Source organism: Salarias fasciatus, assembly GCF_902148845.1.
Source record: "Salarias fasciatus chromosome 7 unlocalized genomic scaffold, fSalaFa1.1 super_scaffold_4, whole genome shotgun sequence".
NCBI lineage: Eukaryota > Metazoa > Chordata > Actinopteri > Blenniiformes > Blenniidae > Salarias > Salarias fasciatus.
The window spans coordinates 22,677,007-22,699,759 of record NW_021941229.1 but is presented as its reverse complement, the minus strand read 5'-3'; the positions used below and the strand labels follow the sequence as shown (position 1 = coordinate 22,699,759).

The 22,753-nt window shown below is 43.8% G+C and overlaps 2 protein-coding genes across 3 annotated transcripts; one reads left to right on the top strand and one right to left on the bottom strand.

Annotated features, from left to right (window-relative positions):
* Nucleotides 1–3,396: 3,396 nt before the first annotated feature.
* On the top strand, nucleotides 3,397–8,944 carry ptger4b (prostaglandin E receptor 4 (subtype EP4) b). Its single transcript, XM_030085491.1, has 2 exons — nucleotides 3,397–4,522; nucleotides 5,625–8,944. The coding sequence occupies exons 1-2, from the start codon at nucleotides 3,710–3,712 to the stop codon at nucleotides 6,165–6,167; spliced, it is 1,356 nt and encodes a 451-aa protein (XP_029941351.1). The 5' UTR covers nucleotides 3,397–3,709; the 3' UTR covers nucleotides 6,168–8,944.
* A 1,314-nt stretch (nucleotides 8,945–10,258) lies between these two features.
* Nucleotides 10,259–22,718, bottom strand: ttc33 (tetratricopeptide repeat domain 33). 2 transcript variants are annotated; one of them, XM_030085500.1, is made up of 5 exons: nucleotides 22,630–22,718; nucleotides 21,835–22,056; nucleotides 17,086–17,167; nucleotides 14,209–14,340; nucleotides 10,259–11,170 (listed from the first exon to the last, which is right to left on the bottom strand). In XM_030085500.1, exons 1-5 carry the CDS (start codon nucleotides 22,677–22,679, stop codon nucleotides 10,802–10,804), a joined length of 855 nt encoding a protein of 284 aa, XP_029941360.1. In that variant the 5' UTR covers nucleotides 22,680–22,718; the 3' UTR covers nucleotides 10,259–10,801. The 2 variants fall into 2 exon arrangements, with proteins under 2 accessions (XP_029941360.1, XP_029941361.1); XM_030085501.1 differs by lacking the exon at nucleotides 22,630–22,718 and adding an exon at nucleotides 22,370–22,571.
* Between the last annotated feature and the right edge of the window lie 35 nt (nucleotides 22,719–22,753).

The window sequence follows — 22,753 nt, the reverse complement described above, 5'->3', positions numbered from 1 at the left end:
ACCTCTGGCAGCGGTTCTGAGAATCCATGTTCTCTCGTTCCGTCTTTCAAGTCGTGGTCACGTATTGAGTAAAATCTGACTACAAGACTTTTCAGATAAATAAACACAGGTCTGATTTGAGCATTCGGATTCACGGACAGTGCCAGGGAAGAAATGTTTTCCCTGGCAGTTATCAGAGAATCTTTTTTAACTCCTGAGAGGCTGCTGAGCAGATGAGTCAGACCTTAAAGGAGCTCTGAGGTGAAGATGTTTATTTACAGATGAGTCCATTTCCTCTTCAGCAAAATGCATTTCACAGCAATTCCAGAAACTCTTTGGTTTTGAGTTGTTTTTGTTGCTATATCAGCTGTGTAGCTGCTCTTATCTCAATAAAACATCAATGTAACCATTTATGTTTCTTGTAATTACCCAATCATCTGCTTTGTTTATCACAAAACGAACCGACGATGCGGGGATTTTTCTCTAATGCATCCAAAGAAGGCCGGTGTGCGTCTTTTTGTTCGATCGAATGCCACACTGAGGTCACAGGAAGTGGCGTGCTGGGTTTCAGACGTGTTTTGGCGGAGTACATTTGCTGGTTAGCCCAGAGAACATCACACCGCTGCTTTGCAGTCATATACAAACACAAACTTCCTGCTCTGAAACATGTCGACGATGAGTGGCATGATTTATTTCTTAGTCATTCTCCAAAATGAGTAAACACCATGAATAACCCGAAACGCATCTGAGATAAACATTGAGACATTTACAATAAAGTTCTTTACTTTAAGGTTTAGAAAAAAAATATGAAAAAAAAATTAAATATAGAAAGCATTAATACAAAATGGTTGTTTTTTTCAGAGTTTATGCTTCTCAGTTGCTTTTATTTTGTTTAATTCTCTAAAATGTGCTTTGCAGTTTTGCTAAATCTCAGCATGACTCAGTGTTAAAAACCAAATCTGAAGGACAGCACCATGAGACACAATCTGTAGCTACTATGAACCAAGTTTAAGATTTTTTTTTTTAAAGATAATCAGAACACATACAGTGCAGTAACTTCCTAACAGCAACAAGAAATGATGCTTTCGGGAGAACAGCATCGACATTTTCATTACATCAGCTGCATAACTAGTCAATGGAGGAGCGTATTTATAGAATTTAAAAAAAGAAATGAATGTGAAAGTGTACAAAAGTCTCCAGAGGCCGTTTTATTGCATTCAACAGAATGCCTATGAAAGTATATGTATCAACAAGTACAAGCGCAGACATCTGGCAAAATAACTGCTGCCTGAGAAAAGTTTCATTTGTTTTGCCCGTTTTGTGATTTCAAAAATGAAACGTAGGGAAAGAATACAGAATGTACTTAATCTGTCTCAATAAGATCAACCAGATTACATTAAATTAACAGATGTTAATACGGTAAAACAGAATTGATTCAAAGCAACATCCTCACAAACAAAGATCTCTAAATAATTATCCAATACAATAACTGTAAAAATCATTCAATTTGAATTGAACTGATTAAACTCAAAGATTAAGTAATTCTGATTAATTCCTCCATCTTGTGTTATGGGGAAATGAGAGGAAGCCTCTCAAAAGGCGGAGCGGTATTTCTGCTAGTCATCTGGAAATCAGTACCAATAATCAGCAGTAGGAAATAAAAATGATTTGTGTCGTTTAATTTTCTTTTGTTTAATTTTGTCAACTTATATTTTTCAGGAGCGTGGAAAGATAAAGACTAATTATTATCCTAAGACAACTTTTTAATGTACTGAGGAATTAAACTGACAGTAAAACTAAATTACTCAGAGAAGGGAAAACATGCAAACTCTTCGCAGAAAGGTCCTTAAGCCTGGACTCAGATCTGATATTTTCCCTTAAGAGGCCAAAGTGCAAAACCGCTTTTAGAGATGATGAGCATCGGCGTTGGGAATAACAGCAACATCCATTCTTCAGGCTGTAACATATTGATTATTGTTACAGTAGTTCCAATCAATTTTGTCATGGCCTGAAAGAAAAAACCTGTGGCACTAAGTGAATAGTGCACGTTATCATGCTCGCCGAAAAGATGCAAATCTCAGTGCATCCTGTTAATAGATCAGATTCCACAGTGTGTGTGTGCGTGCGTGCGTGCGTGTGTGTGTGTGCACAATATAGTGTTTGCACCAGGTTTTATTTGTGCTACCATCTCATTATCTTTGCATGCAACATCACTTAATATCCAACTCTTGGAAATTTGCTGATTTACACATCAGACTGACTCTCTCTCTCTCTCTCTCTCTCTCTCTCTCTCACACACACACACACACACACACACACACACACACACACACACACACACACACACACACACACACACAGTCTTGTATTTCTATCCTTGTGGGGACCGTCCATTGACTCCCATTCATGTCTAGCCCCTAACCCTGACCCTTACCCTAACCCTAACCCACACCACAACAAAGCCTAACCCTAAAGAAATGTTTTTGCACTTTTACTTTTTTCAGTAACAACAACATGGTCAAGAAAACACTGTTTCTCCTACTTAGGACCGGAAAAAGGTCCCCACAAGGCACGTCGTTCCACGTTTTGCTATCCTTGTGGGGACATTTGGCCCCAACAAGGATAGAAATACAAGAACACACACACACACACACACACACACACACACACACACTCACACACAGTGCTGACAGTTTCGCCAGCATCTTCACAGTAACACAGTACGCGCACGTCATCACTGGCACGTCCTGACAAAAGACAGCTCAGTCAAAGTAACATGAGTTCCTTTTGCAAAAAGTTACAGTTACTTTTTGATCTTCTGTAACTGCTGATGGTGTGACCACATGAGTCTGGGCCTTGTGTTTGCATGTTCTCCCTGAGCTTGCATTTCTCTCTCCCTCGTCGTGAATGAGATTAGATCTGAACTCAGGTTTGATAAAGCCTTGTAGAAGATAAATGGATCCTCAGATAAAGCTTCTGATCTTAAAGCATAAAAACTAACATGTTCATAGATGAACCAAATCCCCTGTAATTGTAGTGGAATAAAATATCTATTACATCTTCTAACTGTAATTTGTTAAAAAAAAAACCACACTGATTAATTAGTTTGGCATGTAGTTGAATAATATAATAATTATTATCATAATATTGTTGAGTAATTACAGTTTTTCCTCTGCAAAGTGGAGAAAAGTGACTGAAAGTGGAGACACGTCTTGCCTTTGGCCAGATTTGAAGGACATTTGATGCCATATTGCATGAAGCCCATTTATTTGGGAGCTGTTGAGACTTCTGCGGTGCAGAAGATGACTTCAGGTCCCCGGAGCTGCGTGTGCGCGCAGCAGCAGGTCGCAGGGAGCCGACCTGTGGAGGCTTTCCGCTGCGCGTCCGTGAAACGAGGAGGAGCCGCAGTCAGTGGCCTGAAGAGGAAACTCCCCTGTCAGCTCAGAGTGTCACAACAACGTGAAGCGCAGCCCTCGCGTGCACGGAGCATCTCCATCGGACCGAATACACAAGACTTAACTTTGTTTTTTTTTTTTAAACTCCTTTTAGTGGGTTTTTGTTTTTGAGAAGGATGTGAAGTTTGGACTTCGTGCGTAAAAGCGACATTTGGAGACTTTATGGATTCCACTTTAAAGAAACTCGGAGGACGTTAATGGAAACTGTTACTCCTTCAGAAATGAAAGAGAAGCCTTTACTCGGTGTGAAAGAGTGAAAGTTATCTTCTGCAGGCATGAACAACAGCAACAGCAGCAGCGGCGGCGGCGGCGGCGGCGGCGCGTCGGGGAGTTTCCAGCCGCCCACCATCCCGGTCATCATGTTCATTTTCGGGGTGGTGGGAAACGTAACCGCCATCGTGGTTCTGCGGATTTCACGAAAGGAGCAGAAGGAGACGACCTTCTACACGCTGGTGTGCGGCCTGGCGGTGACCGACCTGCTGGGCACCCTGCTCGCCAGCCCAGTCACCATCGCCACCTACATGAAGGGCGCGTGGCCGGGCGGGGAGCCGCTGTGCCAGTACTCCGGCTTCATCCTGCTCTTCTTCTTCTTGGTGCAGCTCAGCATCGTGTTCGCGATGTCAGTCGAGAGGTTCCTGGCTATAAACCACGCGTATTTCTACAACCGGTACGTGAACCAGAGACTGGCCGCACTGACTCTGCTGGCCATCTACATCTCCACCATCGTGTTTTGCGCGCTGCCCAGCCTGGGGCTCGGACAGGTGAGGCGCCAGAGGCCGGGCACCTGGTGCTTCATCGACTGGCACAACCACAACGACACGACCTTCAAGACCTTCAACCTGATGTACGCCGGCGTCAATGCAGTCGTCGTGCTCTCCACCGTCATCTGCAACGTGATGGTGTGCGGCGCTCTGATCCTCATGCACAAGCGCTTCATCCGGCGCACGTCGCTGGGCACGGACCAGAGGCGCATCGCGGAGCTGCGGCGCAGACGGAGTTTCAGGCGGTTGGCCGGAGCGGAGATCCAGATGGTGATCCTGCTTATAGCCACCTCCGCTGTCGTTCTCATCTGCTCCATTCCTTTAGTGGTAAGTACTGGAAAATCTATAGCGCGAGTATTACGCACGGGATTCGTGCGCACTAGAAGCCACCTCGAAATATAAAACCCAGAAGGCAGAGAAGTAAGCTCAATAGAGAAGTGGTTAAAAGTAGTCTGTGCATTGAAATTGACATTATTTGGATCCTAATTAGGGGAAAGACCTCGTAAAATGCGCTTTGGAATCAGAATCAGCAGATAGTGGGCGGGTGGCTGTCACTGGGACATGCCTGGTGAACTCTGTGTTCTGGTTTTAGTCATTAGCTTTTCAATGACGCATTTCTCTGAGAAAGTGAAGTTGATCACTGTGCTGCTCGTTCACACGCCATCCACTGTTTGCATTGTTGCAAACTGAAGGAGTCTGAAGTGGATTTTTCTGTCAGATCGTCCTCCTGCTCAAATCAGCTCCGATCATCAGCATTTAGATTTTTCAGTAAAGTTTTGGGGTTTTTTGGTACAAAGTTCCCTTTCTAAGTTACTGTCCCTAAAATTCTGCACCAAAATCAAAAATATTGATAAGATTAGCTAATTTATGCCATACACACTTTAGATCCATTTTGAGGGACTGTCCCATTTGGATCATTTCCACGAGAAATCATCTCATGGTCCCTGAAAACATGATCAGAGGAAGCAAAAACCAGATTTTAAATACATCAGAGCCCATCCTTCAGGGGCCCTCTTTTCAAAACTCTAAAAATAATAAACATCGAGGTGTTTACGAGTTTGGCTTGATAAGAAATCGACTGCTGATGAGACTTTGGGGAAGCCCAATAGCTGAAGGCTGACGTTTGATGACAGTTTGAACTGTTTCCTTTGGCCTCCTGCCATTCGGTGCTGCTGTGGTTCCACAGAAATCACACAGTCCGGCCTCTGTTTACATGTGACCGCTTTGTGCCAGCCATGTACAAATACGTCGAGTAAACAATTATCTGACTCTTGTAAAATGAAGTGCAGACAAGTCCGGGCTTGTAAGAAAACACGGAGAAATAATTTCAGCTCCTGAAATGTTGTTCCATGGTTCTTCCATGTGTCATTCAGCAATTTGTGAATGCTCATTAAGTTGTTTGTTTCTTTGATTTATTTATTTTCTTCAGTTGAGGATCTTTGTGAACCAGCTCGACAAAAACCAGACAGAAGAGCCTTTGGGGTTAAATAAAGACCTGCTGGCGATCCGCATGGCCTCCGTCAACGCCATCCTGGACCCCTGGATCTACATCCTGCTCAGAAAGACGGTGGTCCTCAAGCTCATGGAGAAGATCAAGTGTCTCTTCTGCAAAATGGGCGGACGGGGGCGGAGGGGGGGCGGCCAGTTCCGCTGCGCGGACGGCCCGCTGTCCTCCTCCATCGTGTCCCGGGATTCGCCGTCGCTGGTGACGCGGGGGCTGCGGGAAGTCGTCAGCACCTCGCAGACCTTCCTGTACCCGTCCGAGAGCACGGGGACGGTGCAGGCGGGGCCGCCGGGCGACTCCAGCCCACCGGCCGCCGTGGAGACGCCCCAGAGGGGGCTCCTGCAGCCCCAGGCGGAGGACGGCACGGCGAGCCGGGCGCTCCGGGGGCTTCCCATGTGCCCCAAGGACTCGTCTCTGCAGGTGACCTTCACGGCCGAGACCACAAACATCCTGGAGAGGTGCATCTAACCGCCGCCGGCATGACGGGACTGAGCAGCACAGGAGCGGCCATGTCTGTAGATACGGACCAACATTATCTATCATCTATGTTACAGCTCACAATACCACTATATACAGTTTAACCGAGGCCCCGTTTACACGACAACACTGCAGGTGAAAACGCGTCGATTTTACGTTTGCATGACGACGCTTTGGACATTCGCATGGACTGGGAGTCATGACCCTCCGGAGGAAAACACGGTTGTCATCCATCCTCTCACAGAAGCAGCGTTTCCACTGCAAACATGAAGCGTTTTCGAAAAGTTCCACCGTTTCCAGCGGCTCCGAGCTCCGCTGTCGTGTAAATGAAAATCTCTCATTACCGTGTAAACAAGGCCTCCACCACAAGAGTGATTTCTCTTCAGAAAAAAAACAAAAAACTCAAAAAACAAGTATAGGACTCCTCACTGGAGCTCTTCTGTTGCACTTTGTGAATTTTCAAACCACTTCTCGCCCATTTGTGTTGTCCTGTAAATAATCCATGTTGAGAATGTGAAACAGTATTCCACTTTATTAACTTATTTGAAGTGTACGTTTGTACGTCTATTCTCTTCTCCGTGAGAAGGTCCACATCCTCTGGAGCCATTTTAAATCGGTACAAGATGAATATGTTCACAGTCATTTCCCCCCCCGCCCTCCTTGGTATTCGGGACATTTGCAAACAATTTGGTCAGTTGGTGGACAAAGCAGTGCGATTTTACCGCCACCCTTGCATTTCATAACAAAAGGCAGCTATACTGATGCTTTCTCACCGCGCAGATGAAAAAAAATGCTCATTTACTCTGTTCAGAATGAATCCAAATTGATCTGATTCCTTCACAGAGAGGCTGAGACGATGAATAAAGTCGCTGTTTGCATTGATTTTCAAGTGGATCTCCTGGTTTAATATGACATTAATATGGTGCTGCTATAAACATTGGTATGAATATCAATGCATGTTCCAGTGTCAGATCTATTCATGTGAACAAAGTGTCGTGCCGATCTCATGAACTTAAAATAAAAGTTGGAAAACTTTGAAGAGTGATTCTGAACTTTTTGGGGATTCACACTGTGTCTGGTAAAGGAAACTGAATTAGAGAAAAAAGGGGAAAAAATAGTGTTGTGTTTCAGCTGTATTTTTTTTATTGTATAACTCCTAAACAGAGTCAATGCCACCTGATGAGAAAAATATAAAAAGTATACTGGAATATATGCACTTTAGAGACAAAAAACACACTAACAGTATCGATTTTAAACAAAACGTCTGTATAACTGTATAACTGACACATAATGATTGTATCAGTGTGTTTTAATTACAGAAAAAAATCTCCAAACAACACCTTACATTTAAAATGTTCACCACATATTCAACTGGGTGCCTTATAAAGCAGGAGTGTGTATTTTGTGCAAGTCAGAAGCGAATAAACAATTAAAACTGTACAGTTTTAGAAAGCGGAAAAGACTGAAAAGACTCAATGAAAACTGATGATGTGAAAAGCAGCAACGCCTGATCTTATCCAGTGGTGAAACTGAGCTAAAAATAAACATTTCAGTTCCACAAAAGCCAAAGTTTGCAGTTGAGTCGGTGACTTTATGCTGAACACTGCAAAAATCGTGCAGCCATGGCAGCAAAATGTTAGAAATACTGTGGCGGGGAAGGTGCCGAGGTGTCAAACTCATTTCAGTCCAGAGGCCACATTCAGCCTGATTCCAGCTTCATGTTTTGACCCACGGGCCTTATGTTTGACACCCTGGTTTAATTTTTGGTGGCTCATCCAATTAGGCTGTGGAAGTAACAGATGTTTGAGCTCTTGCTGTGAAGTACTGATCTAACTGGAGAAAGCCTGGAAATGAAATCCTGATCGTGAAGGATCCTCATTTTTAAGTGGCACTTTCAGAAATAACAGAGGCGATTGTTTATTTTTCTCGCAGGCCACCGATGTGCTGCCAGAAAACTATGTCACACATCATCCCCATCTCAGCCCTGAAGAGTGAAGCAGACGTCCAGTCACCCCGACGGCATGGCAGGGCTCACCTGCACTCACTGACACATGCTTTCCTCGGGTCCAGAGCCGGGAAAACGACCCCGGGAGAACAATAACCCCGTTAAAGAGGGAGCGGTGGCCTCATACCAGGAGATCTGCTAAAGCCGTGCAGTCTCGGGGGGGGGGGGGGGGGGGGGGGGGGGGAACGGTGACGGAGAAAGCAGCTGCGATCGGACTGTAGCTGAGGATGAAGAAGGGGGGAAACCACCCTTCTTTGGCAACTCGCCCTGGTCTTTCCCAACTGGGAATACTCTACTGATAACGGAACGCAGCAAAAAAGATCCATCAGAAACTGTCACTCAAAGAGGAGCGAGTCTTTAAACTGTCAGAGAAAGACAAGAAGCCACTGATGTGGAAAATACGGTCCAAACGTTCACGTGAAATGAAGCTTCGGCTAACGTCAGGTTTTGCTTCGCCAGAGAACAGAGGAAGCATCGCGCTGTGTTCTCCACCTGGACAGCCTCACGCGCCTAATAGATAAGATTTAATTACTGCGATATCCTGTTTTCCTGCACATGGAATTGAAGTTTAGCTCATTATCTTTCTTTGGAATACATTCAGGAAATACCAGAACGGTGTTTCTGCTGTTGCAGCGCTCACGTGAACGGGTGTGGAATCAGATTTACTGCTGAAGTCATTACTCAATCCAGTTCAGACTGACCGCTTCTGTCAATCTTCTGAGGAAATAATGAAAAAAAAAAAAAAAAAAAAAGGCGAGGGAGGTAGTTTTCTGACTGGAAGTGAGCCAGACGGAAGTGTCTGGGAAACCCGACCAATCTGGGTTTCTGAGCAAGAACACTTCACGCTTTAACAGGAAGAGCCTCCTCCGGAAAACGTGCAGATCAAACCTGCTGATTAGACCGTCCGACTCCGGAAAAGAGAGACAGACGTTTGTTCCCCCCCACATATAAATCTCATCTCGTAAATATTCTTGTAAAAACTTAAAAAAAAAGACTATTTACCCCCTTCGTGAATTTTAACACTTGTTTTGTCTTGTTCCACCAGGATTCATCAGTTTCAGTTTAAATTAGATGAAATATATCGTCATTGTCACATCCTTCCTAAAAGTGCAAAAAAGTTGCTTCATATTGTGCAAAACTCCAGTTTTTTTTCCCGCCTTATTCAAATGAACCTGAACTGCACAATGCATTCATTCTAAAATGATGTTGCACATAAAAATTAAAAACTCTGTACTTCACAATAAAAGCAGGCGTGTCTTCCTGAATAAACATGAAAGGTGTGTTAATTGTGTTTTTTTTATTTGTTTAGAGAAAAAAAACTTCTTTTCCACTGTGTGCTGTGGTTTTCATTTGCCAAATTAAGTCCTATTTTTTAATGTTTTGTTCCAATGTGAATGCTTTTACTTAACAGTGAAACATTTTCAAAAATTAAAAATGTTAAAACCTTTCTGTTGTTGCTTCGTGTCACAAACTAACTGGTTTCATGCTGTGAAGAGTTTCTAGTCCAGCAGTTTTTTTTTTTCCTGAGAAGACCGTTATAAACCTGAACTGAACATGATGTTCTGTATTAACAGAAAAAAACCTGAACATGATATCACACGAAACTTTAATGATCTACTAAACACGATCACACTCCCACTGAGTGTGTGTGTGTGTGTGTGTGTGTGTTGAGTCAAGCAGTCCATGATGCGGTTGTTAATTTTTGACTTGACAGTCCTGGTGCTGCTGAAGCAAATTGTTTATTTTTATTAAACAAGGTGAGAGACGGACGACAGGAATTTCTTTGTCTTGTGATTTTGACACAGACAGACGAGCCTGTGCAGAATGCACCTGCTCTATTTTCCATTTTGTCACGACTTCCTTCACGTTGTACCTGTGAGGCTCGGAGCAGTTTGAAGAAGTGGAGCAGAGGTCACGCAAAGGTGACGCTGGCGGCGCTGCGACGCTTCAAAGCATCGCAGCGGGAAGAGGCAGAACAAAGGCTATCGTCGGCAAGGGTCGCGACCTTTCAAACCCAGTTAACAATGGATTCCTATTAGAGCGAAAATCAAACACAATCAGCAGGAAACACGAAACAGAAACTTTAAACCAAGTTTATTTGTCAAATGTACAGTATTTACTGAGCGTTCCTGCTTTCTCCCAGCAGAAACATGATTCACGTCAAAACCTGATGATTGATGATCGAATTTTTCGAAATTAACTTTTATTCTTCTTATATTATTTTTGTTACATAAGACTCGACCGAGTCTCTACAATCCCACAAGCAGCTGCTGTGTGAGGTCCTTTTATTTTCATAAGAATTTAAAGAGTGGGAGTTTAATTGTGCTCCAGATGATTCATCCAAGTGTCCCTGACGTATCAAAAGCGTCCGTAAGCCACCGGCTGAAAGCCATTCTCCGAGCAGGAACTCGAGTCCGACTGGAGAAGCAGAGGAGTGACGACTGGTCTGGAAAAGAGAAAACCTCAACATGCTCATTTATCACAAACAGCAAAGAGATAAAACATTTAAACAACAACACAAGTCAAACGTCCTTTAATCCCCGACACACCGAGCAGGGCAGAAGTTCTCTCTTTCCTCTGATCGGAGGGTTTTAAGCACTCAGGCCTCCACGAGTCCGGTTTAAAGGCCTCTTGCTTTGACGAACTGCTCCTTGGCGGGCGCCGCTGCGTCTCCCGACCCCTCCGCCTCAGTCACTACGTTCCCCTCGGCGTCGACGATCACGGCGGTCCTCCTCATCTCCTCGTAGCGCGTCTGCCGCTCGGCGACCGCCACGCAGGCGGCCAGCACCTCGTCCGACTCGAAGTCATCGTAGTCCCGGCTGAGCTCGGGGGCGTTATCGATCTGCCTCTTGGTCTCCTCCTCTTGCCGGATCTTCTCCTTGGTCGCCGACTGCTGCCTCTGCAGCCTCCAGGCCCACCGCAGGTCCTCCTGCCACAGGGTTCGCTCTGACGGGCAGAGGTGGATGGCGACCTGGAAGGACCGCACGGCCTGCGGGGACAGAGCCGACATGAGCTCAGGACCGAACCGCTCACTCACCGCTGTCACGCGAACCGAAACTACTCTGATCAACGCCCCGATCCGACGATCATGGAAACACGTCTGTCTGATTGATTTGGCCCGATCCAAAGGAACGGACGGTCGGGTTGGGAAGAGGTGGCGTGACCCCGATCATGACCTGTGGTCAAAACTGCTCTAGAGCATATTGGAAGTTTTTAGAATAGTGAAAGAACTTGACGGCTGTAAAGTTTGCAGAAATAACCCGTCCATCTTCAACACTGATCCACTTCACCGAATCCCTCGACTGCTCTCGCAGCGATTAAACCAGCACGCCTGGCGGCTTCAGTCAGCCTCCATGTAAACAGGGCGAAAACAAATCTCTCGATCAGAAAGAATTCCGTCAGATTGGAAAAACGAAAGAGCGCTGATGAGAAGTTTATCATCTTCAAACACGGAGCAGAAAGCCCGACGTGATGCGATCCCGTCTGCCGGCGTCCCGTAATCCTCACATTACAGAGTCGTTAAACCGCCATCGGTACAAACGCCCAACACATGGCTGCATTATCACCACGTCAGCGAGCGACACCAGAGCGATCTCCAAGCCTGACTGATCTCTTTCATTATAAGGAGATCAATATCTTCCCGCTGAATGTGCACTCGCGCGTCGGACTGAAAGTTATAGGCCCACTGAGCAGAAGTACAAACGGCCTCGTGCGATCTTTACTGCGATCAGATGGCGGTCGTAAGATCTGACCCGTTGACGACTGCCGGCTGGTGAAAATAGGCGCAGCCGCCGCGGACCGGGGGAAATATGCTGAGAATATTCCAGAAAACTCTGCAGTGTGATTCAACAGCTGCATAACCTCTTGTGAGCCTCCGCAGGACTTTTGGTAAGTCTGACGAAAGACGTTGAGATGATTAAAAACGTGATTCTGGTGTTTGGATTACCTCCGGCTGCTTTGATTCTGGCTTATTTTTCAATTTTGACTCATGCGAGGCCGCTGGTTATTATGGAGTTTACAGATGTCCCCCGAGCCTTTCGGTCCAAACCCTGATCTAAACACTGAAATGCAGGCTCAGTTTTTCTCTTGATCCATATACAAGAGCTCCTAGGAGCAGCAAAAGGGTGAATTATTGACACGTCGGAAAGATTAACTGAAGAATGTGACTGTTTAAACCGATAAAGGTTGGACCTTGAGAGAAAACGTTAAAGATAAACTGACAAAGTGCAAATCTGCTCGCTCTTGTCAAAGACGGCGGCAAGGTGACCGGACTGGATTACTGACAAATAAACCATCTGTGCAGAAAAAAGGCCGATCGAGTTTCGTCTTCAACAGACTCGAACCTCATCAGCTCTTTATTTTTAAAGGAACGGCTCAACAAATGGCATGTCACAAGAGAAAATCCTGGCTAAACAAACCAAATGTTGACACAAGATGATGAATTGTGACAGAGTTGTCAAGCTGAGGCGGATTCCAATACGCTGAAAACAAAACCAAAAAGAAGAAAGAAGAGGAGACGAGAAAAGGTTAGGCTATCCGAGAGTTTATATGGGTGGTTTCCATTTCTGTCCAATGAGACAGAGAGGAATGAAAATTAAAGAAATTAAAGACGGGCAGGAGCAAAAACATGCAGCAAAAATGGGGAATCACTGGATTCACGTTCGCACAAACAGGCTCCACTCGAACAAGTCGGTGCAAATAACACTTAACAACTCGACCCAACAGGTCCGGCTATAAATAGATGTACTCTTTTTTTTTTTTTTTTTTTTTCTCGATCCGTCCCAAGAGGTGTGTCTATATTTGGTTAAGTTTGCGCTCCAGCGACTTTCAACACTTCCCTTTGTTGTGATCGGTGCCACAGGACAGGTCTTTAAGCTTCGGGGCTCGCATGGGTGACAACGGCAGACGGGTTTCTGCGTTCGGCCATGTTTGTTTGGTGCTGAAAGTGTTGTTGGGGGGGCTGCGACGAACTGTGCAACTGCGATCCGCAGGCTTTGCTACGCCCACACAGGTCCCGGCGTGTTCTGGGGGCAATTTAAGGCAATCGTCCGAGCCGCAGGCGGCTGGGCGTGCTTTGAAAGACGCGTTTTGTCTCAGAGGTAGGGAGTTCACAAAAAGTAGTAAACACAAATACACCGAGTATCCGTACGGCTCTTCAAAGGCCGAGATGATTTATAAGCACCTACGTAAACAGGCCAAGTTCATCGGGATATAAATCAAACACGAGTGAACTTTAAAGCGAAGTTCACCGGTGGCTGAATGGGAAACCGTGTCGACCAATCAGCGCGCTCGCGGACACCAAGTGACACCAGTGAAGCATTTAGCTGCAGTCACTGCAAATTGCTTCAACATTTTATTGTTTGTTTGCAGCTCTTGTGATTTTCCGGTCTTTGTCATTGTCTTTGTCTTAATTTGGTTTGGATTTTGCAGGTTTTAAGGCTGTGCAACGTTTTCTAGCAGAAAGGAAAATCTTTAAATTGTCTTTTGGGTGTTGTTGAAATGACAACGGTGCTCAGAGCCACTGAAAATGCAAGTTTTTTGAAAACCAACAGCATCAACTTGTAGCCTGACATGCTAAATATATCATTGTCAGTGTTTATGTGCAAACACGGAAACTTTCTGTAAAAAAAAAAAAAAAACCCAATATGTTTTCATGTGTTGTTGCATAAAAGGACTAAGTTTGCATGTTCTACCTGTTTTTTCACATTCCAAAAGCTTTTATTTATAAGTAAAACTTTCGATCAAGCACTTGTCCACAAATTTTTCATCGTTTATGGCTCCACTGCCAACAATGATGAGTTTTATTTTTTAAATGCAGAAAATGGAATTCAGAAAATGCACTTCTGGGTTTGGGAACCATTCATGAATTTGAGTTTAAAGCTATTCACATAGGTTCACTGTCGACGTGCCACTTGATTAAAATCTAAAATGCATTATTTGATTTGTTTTTTTGTCATGGATGGATGGATGGATGGACGGACGGATGGATGGATGGATGATGGACGGACGGACGGCAGCCAGACTCACCAGGTCCACCTCTCCCAGGTTGAGCTGCGCCCGGCCCAGAGTCTGCCAGCCCTCCCACCACAGAGGCCGGAACTTCACGGCCATCTCAGCGGCCTTCACAGCAGGAAACACCTCCTGCAGGATGGTCAGAACCTGCAGAGGAAGCAGGCAGAGTCAACACTTTTGGTTGCGAGTGTCTCGATATTGGTGAATTTTTATGTATGCTAAAGATCCTGAATGATCTACAAGTATGAATATTAGGGAGTGGATGTATGACATATGACGTTTTAGTATTTTCTGTTATTCTCAGAGGGAATTCGGTCCGGGTCCACAGCTCTGCAGTCACTCATCGCTGGAACACGTCGAGTGTCTGACGTGCCATCTCTCGGCGTGTAATTCACTTTCTCGCCGGAGCTCACATTGAGCAGCGTGGATCTGCGCTCATTAACCTCTCCGCCCTCAGCGAGCCTCACAGCTCATCTCCACTCAGATCCTGAGTGAGTGGAGGCAGCCTTCAATAAATCTCCTTCGCTGTCATGTCGGAAACGAGCTGCCAAGAGAATCAAAGTGTCTCCATTATACTCTCAGCAAAAGTTATTCTAATCACTGGCAGTGCTGGAAGGCGTTTATTGTCCAGTGCCAGTGTAGTTTTCCACAAGGAGAAGTAATTAAAAAAAAAAGAACCTGTCAAACTGCCTTTGCGAATGCTTCATTTATGGAAAAAGACGATGTTCTTTTGACTGAGCGTGTTTTAGGGAAAATACTCTTTGTTGTTAAACAAGAGATCAAAGACGGCCAACGTGGAGCAGCGCGGCCTCGGCTTTTCTCAGCTACACCTCAACAAGAGATAAAGACGCAGGAGCAGCGTCAGATAAAGCGGCTTTACTCTGCACCCGAACCATCGCTGCACAAGCTTTAGTATTACAGTCATCAGGCCACAACAATAACAACAAAAATAGCTTCAGATCTTTCAAATTACTCACACTTAGCGCTCAACGCGGGCCCTATAAGTTAGAAAAATGTGTTTATTACGGCAGCGGCTGCAAAGATATTGGATCGCCTCCAGACGGAGTTGGACGTATTCAACAGAATCCTGATCGAATTAAACAGGAAGAAAAGAGACGAGGGGAAGTGAGTGACCAGCGTCAGTGTAACTGCTCTCGTCACCGGGCGCAGTAATGAGGATCTGATGACAACAGGCCCATTTTCTGCGCAGTGATTGTGACTGACGACCACGCCGGTCATCGCTTGTTACAGGGTACTATCCGACGTGCGGCGTGGTTGGATCGCTGTAAATAAAAAAAAAATAAAACCTGGAAAACGTGTTTTTGAAAGAAAGTTTTGGTGTGGCGGTTTCACAGGCGCGGTGGTGCAGTGGTTAGCTCTCTCACCAGTTTGGGCCTGGATTCAGGGGAACTTTGCATGGTGGGTTTTTCCAAGGTACTCAGATTTCCTTCCTCAGTCAAAAACAAGCATTTGAGGTTAATTGTTGACTTTAATTGCGTGTAGGTGAGAGTGTGTGTGGTTGTTTGTCTGTAGAAGGACTGTTGACCTGCACTCTGCCCTCAGCAGGGGTCAATCCAGAGCCTAAGATCTTTATTTACCCCGAGGGGCAATTAAGAAGAGTAAAAATACCTCACAGCTGACAAGGCAGTCTGATTAATGCCATTTTTCTTATTTTTGAAGAGTATTACATCTTTTTCCCACCATTTAGATTCACTATTGGTAAAAATGTTTTGGCACACTCCACTTTTCACTGTTTTCTTGTGAGAACTATTCAGCGTATCACTGCACTATTAAATGAAAGCCCGGAACAAAGTTGAAAAAGAAACGACGCAGTGAATCTATGACCCAGAATGTATCCTAAACTGACCTTTCTTTAACCGCTGGCACTTGGCCTTTACCTCTTCCTCACTTCAAGCAATCCGTTGGACTTGATCGACTTGAATCGCAGTAAAGAACTGGAAAAACTGGGCTGTTCTGAAACTTTGCCCTCGTACTGTGAAAACACCTGTTATGTAGGAAAAAAAAACCCCAGGAAGATGTGTTTATCATGTCGGGAACATAAATTTTTAAGATGGTTGTTATTGCACTTGGGAGTTGCTGATTTGTTGAGTAATAAATAAAATGGAAGAGAGAAGATATTATCTATCATATGGTGAATAACTCGAAGATATTTTATTGATTTAGATTGGGATTCATGAATAAGAAATAAAACACAGAGCAACAATCAAAAGGCCTAAATTCCTCCCATATTATCACTGTTTAATTGAAACAAATATGACTTTTTTTTCTAAAGATATAGTGCATTTTTAAAAAAAAATACAAAGACGTCTCAAAGGGCCAAGAAAAGAACGAGCGAGAGAAACAAGCTGCTGAAACGTCGTGGAAATACTGTGTTCAAATCACCAGCTGAGCTGAAAGAATTCCGGAGCGACCGCAAAAGGAAAAGGAGCCTATATGGCCGCGATGAAAGGGAAAAACCGTTAAATAGGAGTTAAATATTTAAACCTGCTGAGGACTTTATCAACAAATGAACTGAAGCGATCCTCTGCGGCTGAGAGATAAACGCCTCCCCAGCATGTTTATTATGAAAGACTGAAGCCTCAAAGCAGAAGAAGGTGAGCTTCTTTGGTCTGCAGCAGCCACAAGACCTGATCTGATTGGCTGATGTGATTAGTGCACGTCTGACACCGATGAAAAGGATCTGCGCTCACTTAATGCACCTCAGATAAGATCCACACATCTGAATATGAATTCATTCAATAGAGAGAAACTGATTTTCTGTGGAACACGGAGAAGAAAAAACTATGATTTTATGACTTAAAACAAAAAACAAATTGACTCTGCACTTGAAAGGAAGCAGGCCTTTTGAAAAAAATCTGATCCCTGACATACCTGAGACTTCATCTCGTACAACACGGGGTCGTCAGGGGTCATCTGAATGGCCTCGTCCCACTTCTTCAGAGCCTCCCAGTGCCTGAGAGAAACACAGAGAACCCGTGAGCAGAGGAGAACTGGCGCGGAGGTGCGTCCATTGTCCGGCTTGTTTGTGAAGACATTCATCCACGTCCCGCTCAGACAAGACAAACACGGGACTTCGCATTGATCGCCGTCGAGACCGGATGATTCACCTCCAATCCACAATCAATTGAAAACGGTAAAGCACGCGGGACGGCGGTGAAACCGGACACCGGGGGCTTTGTCTGAACCCGCCGGGCCCATGCAGGTTACGTAACCTCCCACACTACTCAGTGTTTATTCAGAGGCTATCAGAGTGATGTTCCGCAGATTAGTTCTCTCGCCGCTTTTTATAGAAATGTATTTTATGTAACTGGAAAGTTTTGTGAGTTCCGCTTTTTCCGTTCGTTCAAAGGATTCCTCAAAAGATAAGAGGACATCTCGAAACATGACCAAGCGGTTTGGTTTCCTGAACTTTATGTGTTCGCTGTTTTGGGTGGAGTCAAGATTTTTCAATTAAAGTGATTTATTGAGGATCCACGAGGTTGGAGAGAAGCTTTTGGGTGACTCAGTGTTGAGGGGGAATATTAATGAAACTGAATGAAAAAAGAGAAATAGAATTTAAAAAAATACAACAGATTTATGAGTTTGAATGGAAACTGACAGGAAAAAGTGATAAGAAGTAAAATAATTTCATGCAATTTTAAAGAAAAGGAAAACGTTACAGCCATTAGGCGGAAAACAAACAAAATGACGTCTCCGCAGTCGAAGTGTCGTCCGACCCAGCGAGGAGCTGGAGTCGGCCGGGGGTCACTCTCAGGGAAACCCTCAGGATTTGCATACATTTGGGCAGAGTCTGCACCGGAGCCTCGCTCCACGCAGCTGTCATCACTTCAGTCCGACTCGTTTGCGTGAATTTGTCTGCCAGGATTCCCGGTTCTTTCAGGATTCCGTCCGGCAGACGAGATGTTACGACTGGAGACGGACTGAAGGAGGCGCTCTCCTGACAACCCGAACAATTCGGGCAGCAGTTAAAGGACAGGCGACCGCTTTCAAATAAGTGATGTTTAAGCTATTTATTTTCCTGCAATCTCTAATCTCAGTATATCTAAAGGAGGGGAAGTCAAAAATAAAAAGTCAAAAAATTCCAGCAGAATTTCAGGCATTTTAAGCAGAGCCAAGTAGATTAAAGAGACACGTTCAGGCTTTTATCAGCTGATTAACGACACACGGAAACTTCCAAACTTCTTTCAAAATTATTATTATTATTTTTTTTACTTGAAATTATGTTAAGAAAAACATCATGAAGACAACTGAGTTCAAGCAGGAATATGGCTTTTCTTCTTGATCATGTAGCCCATATTATCTCAAAACAAGCCATAAATACAGGCTTTCTCTGCATGTCAGACCATCTATGTTACATCTTCCAAACATTTCGAGCAAGAAAATCTTTTAATTTAAACATTTACATTACATCGGCTTTAAAAATCCTGCTCTTCAACTTTCAAAAGCCTCCAAAAAAACCCTCAAAACTCCTTCACTGCCTTCTGATTCGTCAGACATCTTTCACTTCCTCTTCAGAACCTCCAGACTCCGACATCTTGACCTGATTTCACATCATGTCTGAAAACACACCTGTCCAGGCTGAACTTCCCCTCATGATGCACTCGGCTCTCATTTCAATGAGCCTGATGTATTTTTACCGTTCTGTGTCCCGTTTTATTGATCCAGTCTGTATCTATGAGCTATTCTAATGAATGATGATCTAGTAGAGAGCCTGAAAAATGAGCCTGAAACTAAAATGCATCCTTATTATCCGCAGCAGGTGTTTTTATTGTGTTAAAGTTGTTTTCGACAGGTGGATCGATTAACTATTAACACTAATTACAAATTCATTTGACTTTTATGGGAAATTAGGCCCAATGGTTTGGTTTCATCAACATTTTGCCTGTTCTTTCTCTGATTGTAATAGAGTTAATTAAAAAAAAAAAAAAAACTAATGTAAATGAAAGAAAAGATTTCGGCAGACTATAAGAACAGACTGTCACTTTTTTTTTTTGCAGTAGCAGAAAGAGGACAGAGGAAATGCAACTGAAGCAATGTGGAAATTTCACCATCAAATGAGAAAAAAAAAAATCTGCAAACTCATGAGGAAATTAGGCAATAAGCCACACCGGGTGGAGCGCGACAGCTTAAAGTGACTTACAGCCTACTTTTACATAAATGAAGCCTGCTGGGAGCAAAGGGGAAAAGAACAATAACTAACAGCAAGGGATCAACTCAAATCAAACAGCACAAATGCTCCATCAGAGTTTGAGGGGAAAAAAAAAAACAGTATAAGAGCACGAAACAAGTAGAATTAAGAAAGAGTGAGACGCTTTCCAAAAGGACAGATAGAGCATGTTCAAAGCGCGCTCATTCTTAACTATGAAAAACTGATTTGGCTGCAATTTAGAGAAGTCTGCAAAAATATTCGTGGAACGAGGAGGATGATGTGAAGCGCAGGCCGCCACAACTCCCACGCCTTCGCAAAAAAAAAATAAAAAAAATACAACTTGACAGTTGAAACCATTGTAACTTTACAAAACAATATCAGCAGCTGTTTTCTAGAGTTAGTGTGACGCTTTTCCCGAAGCAATCAAAAACACAAACAAAACCTTATTTTCCTCGTCTTGAATCCAGTTTGCGAATAAATGCGGCGCTCAGACGAGTCGGGACACGACGACGGGACATCCGTCACCCTCCGTCGGCTCCCTGCACCTGCTCACGCCAATAAACACACTCCGGAGTGTGTGAGTCTCTCAGCCATATGGAAAACTCTTCAATCTGAATCAAAAAAAAGGCAACATCAGTGAGATCCAGTGAAGTTTTGAGAGAAAGTGGTTATATTTGACTTTAGGTCAGAGGTCATCGAAGAGTGGGTCAGATCTAATTTTAATATTGTCCAAATTCAGCACTGTGACTCAACATATTTACTGAAGCCTTAAACCAAGCAGGGTGATTCTTTTTTCACAGATTTTTCATGTCAGCGTCATGATGAGCTGCTTGATCTTCTCTGATCCCATTACAATATCTCTGCATAAACAGAGTCCAATCAGCCCCAGTGTGACAAACCATGTGGGGCAGTTAATATCTGAATGCTTGAGCTGAGTGTGATTCCAGGTAAGAGACTGCAAACCCGTTTTTTTCTGACGCGGCCCACATGCTGAACTGTTTTCACTCCCCAGGCCAAAGTACTGACAAACTCTTTAGAGCGACAGTAAACTGGTACACTGCTGAGATCAGGGCTCACGTAAAGAAGCCTGTATTCATATTGTCTGAATGACCGCAGCACAGTCTTGAAACTCAGCTATTTAAAATCAGTTCAGGTCAAGACGCTGCTTCAAAAGCTGCTCGTTTAACACCAGAAACCTTTGAAATGGCAATCTGACATCGGAGGTCGATGCGGTGACAAGAGCTCAAACCCTGACCTCCATCACGGACCAGGCACCATCTCAAACCTTTACAGACCATTACAGAGCAGCACGGCATCATTTCCCCGGCAAAATCCATTTTATTCCCCTAAACGCGATTACAGGCAGTCAGGGAGAGAAACGATACAAGCCGGACCAGAGAGCTTCCACAAAGTGACGCTTATTTAGATGAAAAGGTGAATCTTCATGAGGGAAATTTCATAGATTGCCTGTTTTATCGTTTTATACCACTACAGAAAGTGACACAATTCTGGATGTTTATGTGAAAGAAAAAAAGTGTGTGCGGAACTCATAATACATCAATAATATAACATAAACTCAGCACATGAGTTTACTCCATTAGCTCTTTCAAAAGCTTTAGAGCTTTTTAGCAGTTTAAACATTTAGAAATCGTCTTCCGCTGGAAAAGTTTACATAATGTTTCTTTGTTTATGTTTCCCAATCTAATATCAATAGTTACACTATTAGGCAATTCCAGTCATAACTTTAATTATAGTTATTTCCTTTATTGAGGGATCACAGCCTGAGAAGAACAAAAGCCTTTTTGCTTTTGAAATTAAAATACATTACAAACCCTGGCATGTCTGCAGACGCTGGAGCAAAGATTTACAACCAAAAAAGATTTAGACTTTTAATCCCTCTTGATTGTTTATCTTCATAAGCAAGGCATTATTAACCTTACAGTTACCACGGGACTGTGTGTGCTGTGCAATGGCGCCCTCCTCTGGAGAATCATGACAACACATGCACATACACACCACTTAAAGAACACAATGCTCTGACCACTGTGGGTCCAAACATTGTGCACTCCTGCAATTATGCAAATTTCAGCTAGTAATTCAGCTACTAATTTATTGAAAACGCCTAACTACATGTCTACAAGCTTATTCAACTCGGATATGTTTATTATTTTTGTATCATCACCTTTGAAAACATTTTTTTTTTTTTTTTTTTTTACTTTTGTAAATTCAGGTGCGGGTCATAAAATCGGACACGTGCAATCAGTCTCCTCGTTCACCTGCTTTATCCAGACTGATGTCGCACCACTGAGTGTCATTCCAATACTGTACGATCTTGTCAATAATTAATTTCCACTGACAAAAACTTTCGAGATATTTCATGAGCTTCTTTTAGAAAGCAGCATACCAAATCTGACCTGCTGATGGTTCCATGTGTTTTCAGTGTTGCCGCTGGCATGCTGCAGTATCCTCACCTGCCCTGCTCAGCCAGAGCTGCACCCTCATCCTTCAGCCTCTTGCTTCGGGTGGCACAGTCCTCCAGCAGGAGCTCCCTCCGGCGTTTGACTGCGTGCACCCAGTCCACCTCCTCATCTCCGGGGTCCTGTGCAGCTTTGTCCTCTTCTGCCTCAAACTTCTGCACCACCGACTTGGACACCTTCTCACCAGCTTTCCTCTTCCAGCCAAAAGAGGCCATCCTGGAAGAGAAGATGACTCAGTGATCTAAGGTTGCTTCTGAACACAGATTAATATTAAAGTCTGCATGACTTCCAACACATTACGATGCGTGTCTTATTCAACAGACATGTAAATATCATATCTATGGTAAATATCTTCCATATGAACCTCGTCTGTCAACATAAACAAATCATCAATGCTAACACGCGCTAGCTGTGACAGCTTAGCACATTGCTGTGAACATATTACTACATACGTTGTTTAAAAAAAAAACTGCATTTTATTAATGCTGAACACACGATATCCCTGTTTCTTTACAAAATATATACCCACACGCAGCAGCGGCTGTCCGTGACAAACAACGGAGAAGCTAACGGAAGCTAAACATTAGCCGTAAGTCCCAGCATTCATGACGCATTCACGGAAATTGGATATATAATTTCAAAGGGGTCTGAAAAGAATAAAAATGAATATTTGTCAGTTTTATCAACCTGTGTACTAGTTAAACGCGCTTTTTATCCGTTACAATCACAAATTTTAAATAGATGAATTTGTTTTATGTCTAAATTGGTATAAGTGATCTCCTCTCGTACATCTCACATATAAACTTTTTCCCATCCTGCGGAGAACACGAACGCAGCATGACTCGGAAGCTCTAAAACGTGTTTACATCTTTTCTTAAAGAGACACGAACCAAATTTTGGAGATTGGTTTATC

Excerpts from the sequence above, each read along its gene's own strand:
- ptger4b (XM_030085491.1), top strand. The coding sequence starts at position 3,710 with ATGAACAACAGCAACAGCAGCAGCGGCGGCGGCGGCGGCGGCGGCGCG. Across the intron at positions 4,523-5,624 it reads TCTGCTCCATTCCTTTAGTG|TTGAGGATCTTTGTGAACCA; the intron begins GTAAGTACTGGA and ends TATTTTCTTCAG.
- ttc33 (XM_030085500.1), bottom strand. The coding sequence starts at position 22,679 with ATGCTGCGTTCGTGTTCTCCGCAGGATGGGAAAAAGTTTATATGTGAG. Across the intron at positions 22,057-22,629 it reads AAAAAGTTTATATGTGAGAT|GATGGCCTCTTTTGGCTGGA; the intron begins GTACGAGAGGAG and ends CTTCTCTTCCAG. Across the intron at positions 17,168-21,834 it reads GCTCTGGCTGAGCAGGGCAG|GCACTGGGAGGCTCTGAAGA; the intron begins GTGAGGATACTG and ends TGTTTCTCTCAG.